Source organism: Acartia tonsa, chromosome 6 (assembly GCF_053477335.1).
Source record: "Acartia tonsa isolate MP-2025a chromosome 6, ASM5347733v1, whole genome shotgun sequence".
Classification (NCBI taxonomy): domain Eukaryota; kingdom Metazoa; phylum Arthropoda; class Copepoda; order Calanoida; family Acartiidae; genus Acartia; species Acartia tonsa.
The window spans coordinates 39,406,156-39,418,664 of NC_137265.1; the positions used below are offsets into that span (position 1 = coordinate 39,406,156).

The 12,509-nt window shown below is 32.6% G+C and overlaps 2 protein-coding genes and 1 long non-coding RNA gene across 3 annotated transcripts; 2 read left to right on the top strand and 1 right to left on the bottom strand.

Annotated features, from left to right (window-relative positions):
* Window positions 1-345: 345 nt before the first annotated feature.
* Ciao1 (cytosolic iron-sulfur assembly component 1) lies at window positions 346-5,398 on the top strand. Its single transcript, XM_080164775.1, has 11 exons — window positions 346-502; window positions 986-1,100; window positions 1,312-1,370; window positions 1,736-1,814; window positions 2,193-2,259; window positions 2,639-2,722; window positions 3,064-3,145; window positions 3,291-3,380; window positions 3,686-3,819; window positions 4,297-4,381; window positions 4,953-5,398. Exons 1-11 carry the CDS (start codon window positions 377-379, stop codon window positions 5,016-5,018), a joined length of 987 nt encoding a protein of 328 aa, XP_080020901.1. The 5' UTR covers window positions 346-376; the 3' UTR covers window positions 5,019-5,398.
* Window positions 5,328-12,352, top strand: LOC145322628 (uncharacterized). Its single transcript, XR_013880770.1, has 4 exons — window positions 5,328-5,452; window positions 10,956-11,005; window positions 11,571-11,693; window positions 12,189-12,352. It is a non-coding gene; the product is annotated as an uncharacterized LOC145322628 (long non-coding RNA).
* LOC145322623 (uncharacterized) lies at window positions 5,513-8,263 on the bottom strand. Its single transcript, XM_080164772.1, has 4 exons — window positions 8,137-8,263; window positions 7,473-7,715; window positions 6,863-7,144; window positions 5,513-6,469 (listed from the first exon to the last, which is right to left on the bottom strand). Exons 1-4 carry the CDS (start codon window positions 8,222-8,224, stop codon window positions 5,580-5,582), a joined length of 1,503 nt encoding a protein of 500 aa, XP_080020898.1. The 5' UTR covers window positions 8,225-8,263; the 3' UTR covers window positions 5,513-5,579.
* Window positions 12,353-12,509: the final 157 nt, after the last annotated feature.

Here is a 12,509-nt window from a genome sequence, read left to right on the forward strand (position 1 = left end):
ACCATAGTGTATTTTTACCGATTTTTATTGTTTTATATAAGTATGATATTTATAGTATTAAGTTATCTATTTAATATGTTAAGTTTGAATATTTTATAGTTTATATTTGTTGTTAACAAGGACAATTAATGTTCATAAGTGTAACAGTAATAACAAGCTAATATTATTTTAGACAAAAAAGTAAAATAATAAGTACAACAGTAAACTTAGTATAGAAAATCGTATTTTCAGAGTAAGCTTTTCTCTGTTATCTTGACGATTTTTGAGGACATACAGAAGGACGGACGTACGGACATAATTAGGTTTTAATGTAGCTGCACTTAACTATTACCCATCAATATTGATTTATGTAAAATTATAATTTCAGTAGTGTAAAATGCAACTGAAGACCTTGTGTGAGCTACAAGGTCACCGTGGGAGGGTGTGGAGCTGTGCCTGGAATCCACAGGCTGACTTGCTCGCCTCAGCTGGAGAGGATAAGAACATCAGATTGTGGACCAAGGTAAGTTAAGATAGGATTATACAAGATTATTTGAACTTAACCCCATAATTTCTTGTGAAAAAGTGGAAAAACTTATACAGACTGTGTCAATAATTTTTCAATAAATAAAACTTAGGTTTTTTATTATTGTTTTTTGTTTGTAAAATTGTCAACAAAATAAAAGTTTATTTCGCCTAAGATGCATGAACATTCCCAAATTATGAATTGGTTCAACTCTGTGAGGGGGGGGCATTCAGTTGTAAATTACTCTGCTTTCTAAAGGTTTATATTCTTCTATATTATTCGTTGACTAAAAACTTTTAGTGCTTTAATTGTTTTTTTATTCCTTTGTTCCAAAATTGTGTTGTCCAGACTTTTTAACCAATAATTTTAATTTTAATCTACAGAAGATGAGGTGTATTTATTTTGGTTTTATATCTATTTATCGTCCATTGTACTATCCTTTATATCCTTGAGTTTTAATATGATTAATGTTATTTCCAGGGGGATGGAGATAACTGGAAGTGTAGTTATGTATTGAGTGATGGACACACCAGAACAATCAGAAGTGTGTCCTGGTCTCCGTGTGGAAAATACCTGGCTTCAGCTAGCTTTGACGGTCAGTTTTAATCATTTTCTGTAGTTAGATATTAATAAAGAAGTAGTTCTACATAAAGTAATAGACGATGCTTAATGCTCAATTATATGAGAAATTCTTTTTGAGATATAAATGACTTATCTGAAATTATAACTTAATCCCAATTGTACATTTTTATGATGGCTAGAAAAACTTAATTTTCTTTTGATAATCATTTTTTATGTTTGTTTAGGCACAGTTTCAATCTGGAATAAGAAAAGTGGGGACTGGGAATGTACAGTTCAATTAGAGGTACATAAATTGAGCTTTTGTTATCATGTAAAACAATAAGAGGCAGTAGAAAACACATATTATTTAATTTTTCTAGTCGCATTTAACATGTATGAGAAAAAATTGTGTGACAGGATTTTATCCTTTTATATGATCTTAAAGTAGTGAGGTTTTTTTATCTGAAAAAAAATATAAAAATTTGCAGCAGGGGAAAAAAAGGAATCTTGTGCAGAATATACAATACACCTCTGGATTTAAGTCTTGAGATGATTTTAAGCTATTAGCTCATACCTACTAAATATATTTCTTTTCCTTCTAATTTCATGCCCATATAGTCAACACAGCAACATTAGTAAAATAATAATAGTCATGTATGTTAATTGTAGGGCCACGAGAATGAAGTTAAATGTGCAGCATTCTCTAAATCTGGACTTTTTCTGGCCACTTGCAGCAGAGATAAATCAGGTAAACAGTAAAAGAATTTTACACATAGGGAATTGGGGGAAGATTGAAAACTGAAACTGAAAACTGAAACTGAAAACATGTACTTATTTCCATTTTTCCCCCTCCTTAGGGGGAAAAAACTAGAAAACATGTGGGAGAGGGAAAAAAAATTATTAAAATATTTTTTTCTTCTCCTTGGGGAAAAACTAGGGGTTGAAAAATGAAATATTTTTGCCGCTGGGGAAAAAAAATAATCTTGTGAAGTTTATACATCCCTGCATAGGGAATTGGGGAAGATTGTTGTTGTTAACCCTGACTGTTTGGGCCGAGATTAGAACCCATTACCTCTTCAACGACTCTAGATGTAGTAACTAAAATTATAGGTAAATATTTATTTAGTATGGCTATGGGATGTTGATAACGAAGATGAGGAATATATGTGTGCCAGTGTTATGCATTCTCATACACAGGAAGGTTATATATTCAAGCAGTTAGTTAAAGAAGTCGACTTGGAATTTGTTAAAGTTTAAATTGGGTTTGTTTTTGTTTATCTACTACATTGGCAAGTTTGGCTTGAGTAAAACATGGATGACAACATCCATAAGGAGCAAATTATAAAAAAAAAGACGGAAAGACAAAAAAATCTAACAATCTATCTTAAATAGCAGCTGAGAAAATCACATAGATATCACATATCCCACAAAGCGTTACGGACTAACAGACAAAATAAATTATACTACTTAACGTAATCCCAATAAGTAAACATTTAATGATATGGGGAAAAAAATCTGTTGGAAATTTTTAATTCTGAATGACAAATAAAAATGCTTATTATAATCCTAAAAACAGGATGTAAAAAGAATAGCCTGGCATCCTTCAGAAGATATTTTAGCGTCTGCCAGTTATGACAATAACATTAAAATGTACAGGTAAGGAAGTGTTTAAATTGATTGGTTGATTGATTAATTGATGGATTGATTGATTGATTGATATAATTCCAAGGGGTTCATTAAAGGAATATCATATAGTCTCTGGAATCTAGTGTCTATAAACAAACTTTTTCACTTTTAAAAGTGACATTTTCACTGGAGTCATGTATATTAAGTCAAGTTTTTTATTTAGCCTTTTAAAAAGTCTTGGTGATGGTGCCTTTTCTTAACTTAAAAAAGTTTTAAAAGTAATTTAGCTTTTTACCATCTAGTTTTCTAAAATTTTTAATTTTTTTTAATGAAGTCTTATTTTTTCTTAAAAATTAACAAATTTTTTATAGAGAGGATGATGACGAATGGATTAGCACAGCAACCCTTGGTTCTCATACAAACACAGTGTGGGCACTAGCCTGGGCACCTCAGGTAAACAATATTTATAGAAACTTTGGGGACTTACATTATATCTTACTTGGGTGGTAGTAAAATAAACCATTCCATCAATAATATTTAAATCTACAAAAGAGAAATTGACATGTTTATTTTAAAAAAAAACATTTTCTTGATTCAGGGTGATAGATTAGCTTCCTGTTCTGAAGACTGCACTGTGAGGATATGGAAGAGCTTTCCTCCTGGCAATAATGAGGGCATTCCTACTCAGGTATTGTCTTTCAATCATCGTTAAACCTTGTAGGTTTTAAGCCAAAATATGGTGAATTCTTTTTTTGGATGTATAGGATGATAATAAAGTCTTTCATTCTTAAAGGATAACACTCTTTCTTCAAATTACAATTTTCAAATATTCTGGTAGAGAATTTTAAGAGATATTTTATTATATTAATTTAATTTGGAGTTTATAAAAATCTACGAATCTATTCTGTAAAAATCTTTAAAAATCTAATAATGGCGTAATCTTTACCTTTAACTTTCGTAAAATTTAGAACAAAATTGTTGTATTGTTTATAGGGGAAGGACCCCGCATGGAAATGTGAATCAACAATATCAGGAATCCATCCCCGCTCTGTGTATGACATTGACTGGGGGACACAAAATAATCTCATTCTCACGGCTGGCGGTGATGATGCTATCAGAATTTTTAGGTAGTTATGTCATTTATTAAACTCCTGAGTAGACGTCACTTTAATCTTACTAAATGTGTAAAATTCTGCCTTTTGAAAAAAAGATGTTGTGAACTTATTATTGTAGTCGTTTTCCTTTAATTGTGTTTTTGGGGAATAAGTATTAAGATAAGAAGCTTTTCATTGTAAAATGAAATCCCTTCATGAAAGCTGGTCTAAGGGATTTCCATTCCATGGGGTTTGGGTGGGGCTAACAATCCTTTCCTAAAAAAAAACCCTGCTCACGTTCAACCCGCACAAAGTAATGAACTTCATGAAAGCACTTTATACTATTTCTCTTTTTTTCTGGTACTAGCAAACCAAGTAATATTTCTTTTTTTCTTCTACTAACTTTGTTAACTAGATAACCTAATTAGGTACTGATTTTTTTTTCATTAAAATATATGTAGTTTAAATCGTAGAAATATCCCTTTACAAAACATGTTTTTTTTTATTTAGTGAGGGAGAAGAAGGTTGGGTTTGTGATCACACAGAATATTCAGCTCATTCTATGGATGTCAATTGTGTCAAGTGGAATCCTAGGGTAATTTTTTTACATTTTCCATACGCCTGCGTCAGGGGGTACCAACATCCCCCTTAATATTTGAAACTACTCTTTTTTATCCCTCAAGGTTTACATCCCCTTAACTTGCAAAACCATGTGCACGCACTAGATTTTTAAATGTTAAAAGTAATATCAGTACGCTTTACTTAAAGGGGGGGGGGGGGGAGGTTTAATGCAACCATCTCGTAATCAGTGAGCAAATGGCACTTAGAATTCGAATTTCCATCTGAAATTTTGAATGAGTAATCCTTAGTAGGTCTATTTTCCCTAAATCGAACAAAAAGCCATTTGCTCACTGATTACGAGATGGTTGCATTAAGCCCCCCCCCCCCCCCTTTGTTAAAAATGTTTAAGTAAAATTCATCAAATATTGTCAAATAGTGGCTGTGTCCTTAGCATTTAGGGCAGCCCTAGAAATAATTCTTTTTTACTTTTTTTACATAGAAGATTATGTTGTTCATAGTCAGTTAAGCTTAATTAGCAGACATAAGAACAGACCTTTTTTTTATTAGTTGCGCTGTTTAAGATAATTTGCATTTTTGTTTTTCAGGATGCTGATGTATTTGTAAGCTGTAGTGACGATGCCATAATCAAAATTTGGAGGATAGAAAGATGATAGGTGGATACAAAATAAGTCATTGATTATTTTACTGTGATATATAGATATTGCTTGTTTTTTTGTAATTTTTATAGAAAAATCCTACAATATAATGAAAACAACATTGCCTAAAGAAATTTGAAAATGAAATTTATTAAACTTTTTAAAAAGCCCTAATCCCCACTATTATTTACATTTACAAAACATTACCTAATAGACATAGGAATCAAACTGAAATAAGAAACTACTTTTTTATTTTTCAGTCAATAAAACCATTTGCTGGGGTGGGGGAGAACTTTGGCATCTATAAAAATCTTAGACGTAGGGAGAGCAATCCTTTATCAACTTTTCATATTTCTAATAACGTTGATAACAGTTATTATGCATTTCAGATAAAATGTGAAAATTCAATATTTTATTCTTTGTTTATAAAGAGGATACTCAAAAGTAAGGTGAGTTTTGAAGATTTATTATTAATATGAAGTGATGTTATTAAGAAGGTCTAAGAAAAATTCGATTTGAGTTTCATTTTTATTATGAAAATTTAACACAAAACTATTTACATTTTTACACATACATTTACAGACATTTTGAACCAGTTTTTCCTTTCTTTTCCCTTCTCCTTGAACTTGTGACATCACGCCTCCAACTGATTGGCCTATATTTACCATGCAGTTTAAAATAAAGCCCGCAAGCATTACAAACCGGTTTTCCGTTGGCGTCACGGCGCCACAAACTTGTTTGTCCCGTGCCACAGTTTGTGCACTTTGTTAGGCGGTGTGCCGGCAGCCGGAAACGCTTTCGTGGCGGCATTACTGCGGCTGGGGCAGCTGCTGTCGTCTGGGGAATTAACGATTTTCCGCCAACAGCTGTTGTTGGGTATTGTGGATTTGGTGTGTATATAACGGGAACAACGCCGCTGTACAAAGTTTGCTCTGCCATGCCTTCGTCGTGTACTCTATAACCCTGAAGGTCTGAATAAATTGGTTGGTATTCATTATTCTGATTATTTGGTAAGCAGGTTGAATTTTCGGACTTTAATGGAGAGTTTTCATATTGTAGTCGAGTACAATTATTGGGCATTTCACGTTCGTCTAGGATAACTATGACGCTTTTATCGCGTTTTTTGATAACACTTGTAAAACTAGCACCCTCCCTTTCAATTGATGGTCTATAATCATTATAGCCCATATTATAATCTGATGGGGGGTTATAACCCGAGTATGGCGATGAATAATCTAGTTTGTATAGCGGCTGAATAGATTGTCCATCTGTGTTGATACCACCTCTTTCATCCCTATGTATGTTAGATGGTGGTATATGAGGCTGATGGCCATAATGCTCAGTTTGATGGTCACCAGGACCAGTGTATGCCTGAAGCGCAGCTGTGGAATAGTCATTGGGTGCTGTTGCATAGGAGGGGGTGCTGTAGTCTGTTGTTAGATCAAGGTATTCCGGTTCCTGTACCCCTAAAATTATTTACTTTAAGTTTAAAAGTACATAGGCAAATAATAAAAAAAATATTGATTTTAAAAGTGGTAGGTATAAATCATGTTTTTTGTTATGTTTTGTTCACTTTAGTTCTTAAAAAATCTTGCAAATTAATTGTAAAATTAGCACTGTACAAAGTTGGATTATCTGATCAACTAGGATAGTGTCAAGTAACAGGAAACTAAAAGGAAACTCAAATGTAGGTGTTTTTTTGTCTTTAGTATAAGAAGAATTCCGTACCGCTTAAAATAGTTTTTTAGACTTGTCAAGATATTTGTTTTGTCGAGTTTGAATTAAAGTTGCTCGTAAATGAACATATGGTGGAAAAACCCTTGCTAAAAAGAAGCTGCGCCACTAAAATATTTGAATACCTGTATGCATAGAATAGTCATGAATGCTGGGCAGTTTTGTTTCCGCGGCATTGTGCTCTACAGGTCTTGCAACATTTCCAGTCACAATGGGCAAATATTCAATACTATGAAGTGGTTCAGTTGCTGTAGCATTATTATAGCTATCATGCACATAAATAGTTTCAATTAATGGATGCCTTGAGGGATCTGGTTGAATTGTTGTATCTGATTGAAGCCTAGCATCAGATGAACGGGTGTAATCACCTGGCGAATACATAGGACTTTCAGAACCAGATGGAGAATCTGAAATAAAATAAAATGTTTAGGTATAAAGAAAACAATGAAAGTCAAAATTAAAATAAGGGGTAGTTATGTTTGATCAGGTTATTGTAATTTATATTGGATACTGAGTAATTCCGCAGGGTTAAGGCAAAGGAAACAAAAATACCTTGCTCCCCTGATTTTTAAATGATTTTAAAAATAATGAAGGGGGTTTCTGTGTTCTAGTAGTAAGAATATACTTTTTAAAATCTGTTGTTTTTTTTTTTGGGGGGGGGGGGGAAGGTTAAGCATTATTATTCATTTATTATTTCATAAAGCTATGAAACCATTGAAATATATGATATCCTACCTTCTTTAGTAAAACTACTGAGAGTTGGTGAGTTGTCTTGATCATGGTGGGCAGCAGCTGAATAATAACCTGGCTGTACTTCGCTTTCTCGCATGGCCTCGAGGATAGGGTCCTGGCGACGTGTCTTATCCAGATCAGAATTCTGGTAGTCCCTTCCAGAAAGGATTGGGTCTCTGGAGTGGCCCCTTCTAATTAGTATTCTGTTTTCTTCAGTTTCCCTTGGGTTTGTGATGCCTTGCTCGCCTGTTGATAAAAAAGTATTAATGCTACACATCTTTAATTGATTTATGTTTATGTATTATATACAATCAAAACTAAAAATAGTTTCAGAATAATTTGTGTTTTTGAACTGTGAATTTCATTGATACCCAAAGTTTTATAACTGAATTTCTTTCAATGACTCAAAAACTTTCAGTTCCTTTGTTGGATTTTTATTGGTTGGTTCTAGATAATAATGTAAAAACTTTTTATTTAACAATTTTGAACTAAAAAACATCGATTTTGTTTATTATTGGGAGTGTTAATCAAATTATCGTCCATTGCCTTATCCATTAAGATTTATACCTAGGATTGATTTGTATGTAGGTCCGCATAGAAATATTTCATCAAATTTCTTTCAATTTTTAAAAATTATGTTTAAAAATACACTCATCTATTTATTTACCTTTATTTTCTTGAGATGAAAACTTGCTCCTAGGAGAATAGTTAATAATTTGACTACCACAGTTATTGTAAATTTCTCTTTCTTCCATTTTAAAAGAGGTTGGTAGATAAGGAAACTTATATGTGGATGTTCTCTTCAATACTGAAGATATTTTTATCTTGAATTTGGTTGACCGATAAGCTTAAACATTTTCTCTTTCCCTTTTTAGATGAAACCCCCCTTCTTCTCCGCTTATCATAAGTACATTTTAATATTGCATATTTATCAGGCATTCATAGAAAAGTAAATTTTTATAACTAATAATAATTTGCAGGAATATAGAGCTTTAACGGTGCTCTCTCTCAAAGTGCATTTTGAGCACTGAATTACTTTTCTTAATTTTTAAAATATAATTGAAAATAAAAGTGGTGGTAATTTTTTTCCTATGACTAACCCCTGCGGGGTAGGGTTTATGTCAGCGGTGCTAGTCTACAGAGCTAACCAGTATCCAATATAACCTAACCTAGCCTGCCCTGAAGTAATAAACAAACAAACGAAAACTACCGCTCCTTTTTCTTATTTTCAATATTTGAAAGAAAAAAATGGAAAATATGTTTTGGACTTCGTATTTTGTAATCTGCACATTTTTTTCATCCGTCTATCTTGAACATTAAACAAGAAATTTACGTTTCTTGAAAACGGACGGACATCATTTTTTATTTGGAGTTCTAGATTCTTTTTTTTTATTTTGGTAATTTTATTGGACTGGCTCTGGTGCGGGAGTGATGGCACATTCAAATTTTCACTTTTAAATCATTTGAATCATGATAAGAAATATTCTATACATCTATGATTAAACAAACAATTCGGGATGCGTAGCTTCTCTATATCATTAATATTAAACATGTTATTTTGCTATAAAAATGCATAACATTTTTTTAATTCAAGAAAATTCCTATTTCCCCAAAAAAAACTCACTATTGGGACATCATTACCCATTGTTTGTTATGATGGTTAAATATTATATATTATGCTGCCATCGTTATCAATACAGAAAGGCATATGATAACAAGGTGGATATTGATAATATTTTACTTTAGTTAGCGCTCTACAATATTTTGTTTTATTTGTTCTCTATTTTTTCATTATCATGATAATTTTAGAACTTTAATAACAAATATTCTATTAGCAAATATTGAATATAATTCTCACATAACAGACCAGACGGGTAACGCAGGAGGGAGGGAGAGGCCATTGGACTGTTTATTACATTAGTCTCCAAAGTCTTGTGATAACGATTTCTTATTTGTTGGCTTAACAACTTTGTGGACTTTTATTGAATTTAGTTTGGCTGGTTCATTTAGTTGAGTGCTCAAATGTTTCAATCATTAATTTTAATCTAAAGAAGGGGTAACTTAGTGTATTATCATTTGGGATGTACAAAATTTTATCCGCCATTTCCTTTCCCTTTAGATCCCTGGGGGTACAATCTTACAGGGGTAAGGCAATGAAAGATAGTTTTAGTTCATCCTAATTATCTCCAAACGAAATTCTGTGTTGATAGTCTAAAATTTTTACCTCCTTCTACTACTTTGCAATGAAATAGGAAGGGGTTATTTATTGATATCACATTTTAAATTTTCTGACTAAGTGTGACGGAATTAAAAAACGTTATATAAGTAAAAGTAAAAAAATTGGTGGGGTCTTTTTTTCTAGTCTTTATTTCTATTCGGGGGGCGGTGGTACCCTCCCCCAAATAAGTTATTAATATTCTCAGGACATTTGAAAGCTACACTGCAAAGGAGAACTATATCCGTTTAGCATCCTGTTACTTCAATATAAGGTTGTTAATATTTTTAAAAAAAACTAATTCACAGTAATATTAAAGACACCAAAGGAAGTCATGATTCAATAATCTGCTTTTTAAAAACTGTTTTTAAAGTGCTTTGAAATTAGAAAACATTTGAAGTACACAATCTTATAACTATTCACTATTTTGATAGTCAACTTTTATTGTTACAAAATAACAAAAAGTTCGTTCCAATCTAAATTAAAACTGAACTCGAAACTTAAGTTTTAAACAATTATCTATAGTTTAAAAAGATAGGAAATCAGCATATCTAAGATAGATAATCTAAATTTAAAGTATATAATGATCTCTGATAACCAAACCAACTTCAAGATAAAGGTTTTAAAAGTCATATACTACTATGACCAGGGTGTCGGAGCCGTATAATTTTGATGCGGCTCCGGCTCCGCGGAGCCGTATCTGTAAATACGGCTCCGGCTCCATCTCCGGCTCCTACCTTAAAATTAATATATCAATTCTTGTTCATTATTGAATTTGATAAAATAAAATAAATAATATAAAATATTTTGCTTTTATTTGATTAAAGCTATATAAAAGTAGAAGGATGTGTGTCTATTTGTTAAGTAACAATAGTTTTTCAGTTTATTATATGGAAATAGACCATTGCCAAATTATAATATTACTTTAAAAAATCATTTTTAGCTAATCTGGAGCCGGAACCGTTTTTAACGAAAAATACGGCTCTGGATCCGGCTCCACCAAAAATGTTGCTGCTCCCGGCTCCGGCTCCGAAGCACTGACTATGACTTTATGTAATACTAGCGGCTTCGCACCAAGAGGCCTCTAAATAGACATTCAGTTACTAAGGATCTTCAGGGATAAGGCAATTGTAAATAGATTGTTCTAATTTCCCACACAATTATTATAACAAAATTACTGGGAACAGTTTAATTTACAATCCACCTACAATTTGTTCCTGAATATGATATTGACTCATTGAGTAGGTAATCTATTGATATATTTTATTTAGAGATGGCGTCAACACGAAGGAGGAGCGGACGACAGCAAGTCAAATATAAGGTATGTTTTGTAGAGCAGCTACGCTGTAACCAGAGTGATGGTTGTCCGTTCCTACTTCTATGGTCAATTAAAGTAAAGAAAATAACTTGCTAAATGGTTCATTTATATCTTAATTTAGATGTCATCTTACAACATCTAGAACATTTATTAAAAATAACCCCCCCCCCCCCCCCCCCCCCGCCATGCCCAATTCTAATAAAAATGGCCATTTAAAAATATTATTTTATCTATAAAGCTAAGCAACTCTATCTATAACTCTCTAACAATACACTGGGCGCTTATATTATAAAATTAGTTTTATACCTAGTTTGATAAGAAACACGACATACTACTTTGAAAAAATAGCGTAGCTACTCTTGAACTCAACAATAACATTCGTTGGCCTAAAAACTTTGGGTAATATTATTAAATCTTGATTAGTTGGGTTAGGACAGTAGTGTTCAAAGTTTTCAGCCAACAATTTTAATAGGTATAAAGAAGGGGTGTTTTTTTTTCTTATCATTATTGGGATAAACACCAACTTAATTTCCATTGCCCTATCCCTTAAGATCCCTGTTTTATTTAGGATGCGTCTAGTTCCGACGAAGAGGGTGATGACCCTGCAACAAAATCTGCCAAAACCAAACTAAAGCAGATGTTGAATGAGGATAGTGATGCAGACTCGGACTTTGAAAAGGAAATCAAAAAGGTATTTATTTGTTTACAAATATTATTTATCAATTTTCTCATTCGTTGAGTTGAAAACTTTGGGTACTTGTACCTTTTATAAAACTTTGTATGGTTTGTTTAACTTGAAGTGTCCAAACTTTACAACTAATAATCTTAAGTAATAGAATAGCCAATCATCGGTATGTGCATCAACCTACCGTCAATTTATTATTATCCATTTATGTGCCTGACTGATTTACTATATTTAAAACTAGCGGCCAAGCCCCTGGACCTACAGTCTCGAGGGGGGAAGGGGTCATTTTTTCTATGGGTGATATCTTTTGAGAGGGTTGTGGTTCCCTCCCCCAAAATAGTTTTAAACCTTCCTTGGACCTATGAGAAGTTACCTTGTAAAGGAGAACCCTTTCGGTACACACAAAGTCACAGATCCTATTACTTTATTATAAGGATAATTTTATCTTGTTAATGCTGCACTATTGCGTTTATCGACAAATAATTTGTATATGCATCTTAGAATGGAGCTGGAGCTGACTTATCAGAAGATTCTAGTAGTGATAATGAAGAAAATATGAATGATGATCTCCAGGAAAGAATAGTCTTGTAATAACAAAACTTGGTCTACTACTATTTTGATATTTTTGGTATGCTACAAAAACGTGTTGGAAATGGTTATTTATCGCATCGTATTATAGACAGCTTTTCGTGGACAGTAATATGAAAAATGAAATTAATTACAGTCTCTGCATTCAAATCGGAAAAGAATGGGCAGATAAAATAGTCTAAAGCCATCCAAAGGCTTAAATCTAAATTATAAAAGAGCTTAAAACCATCTAGG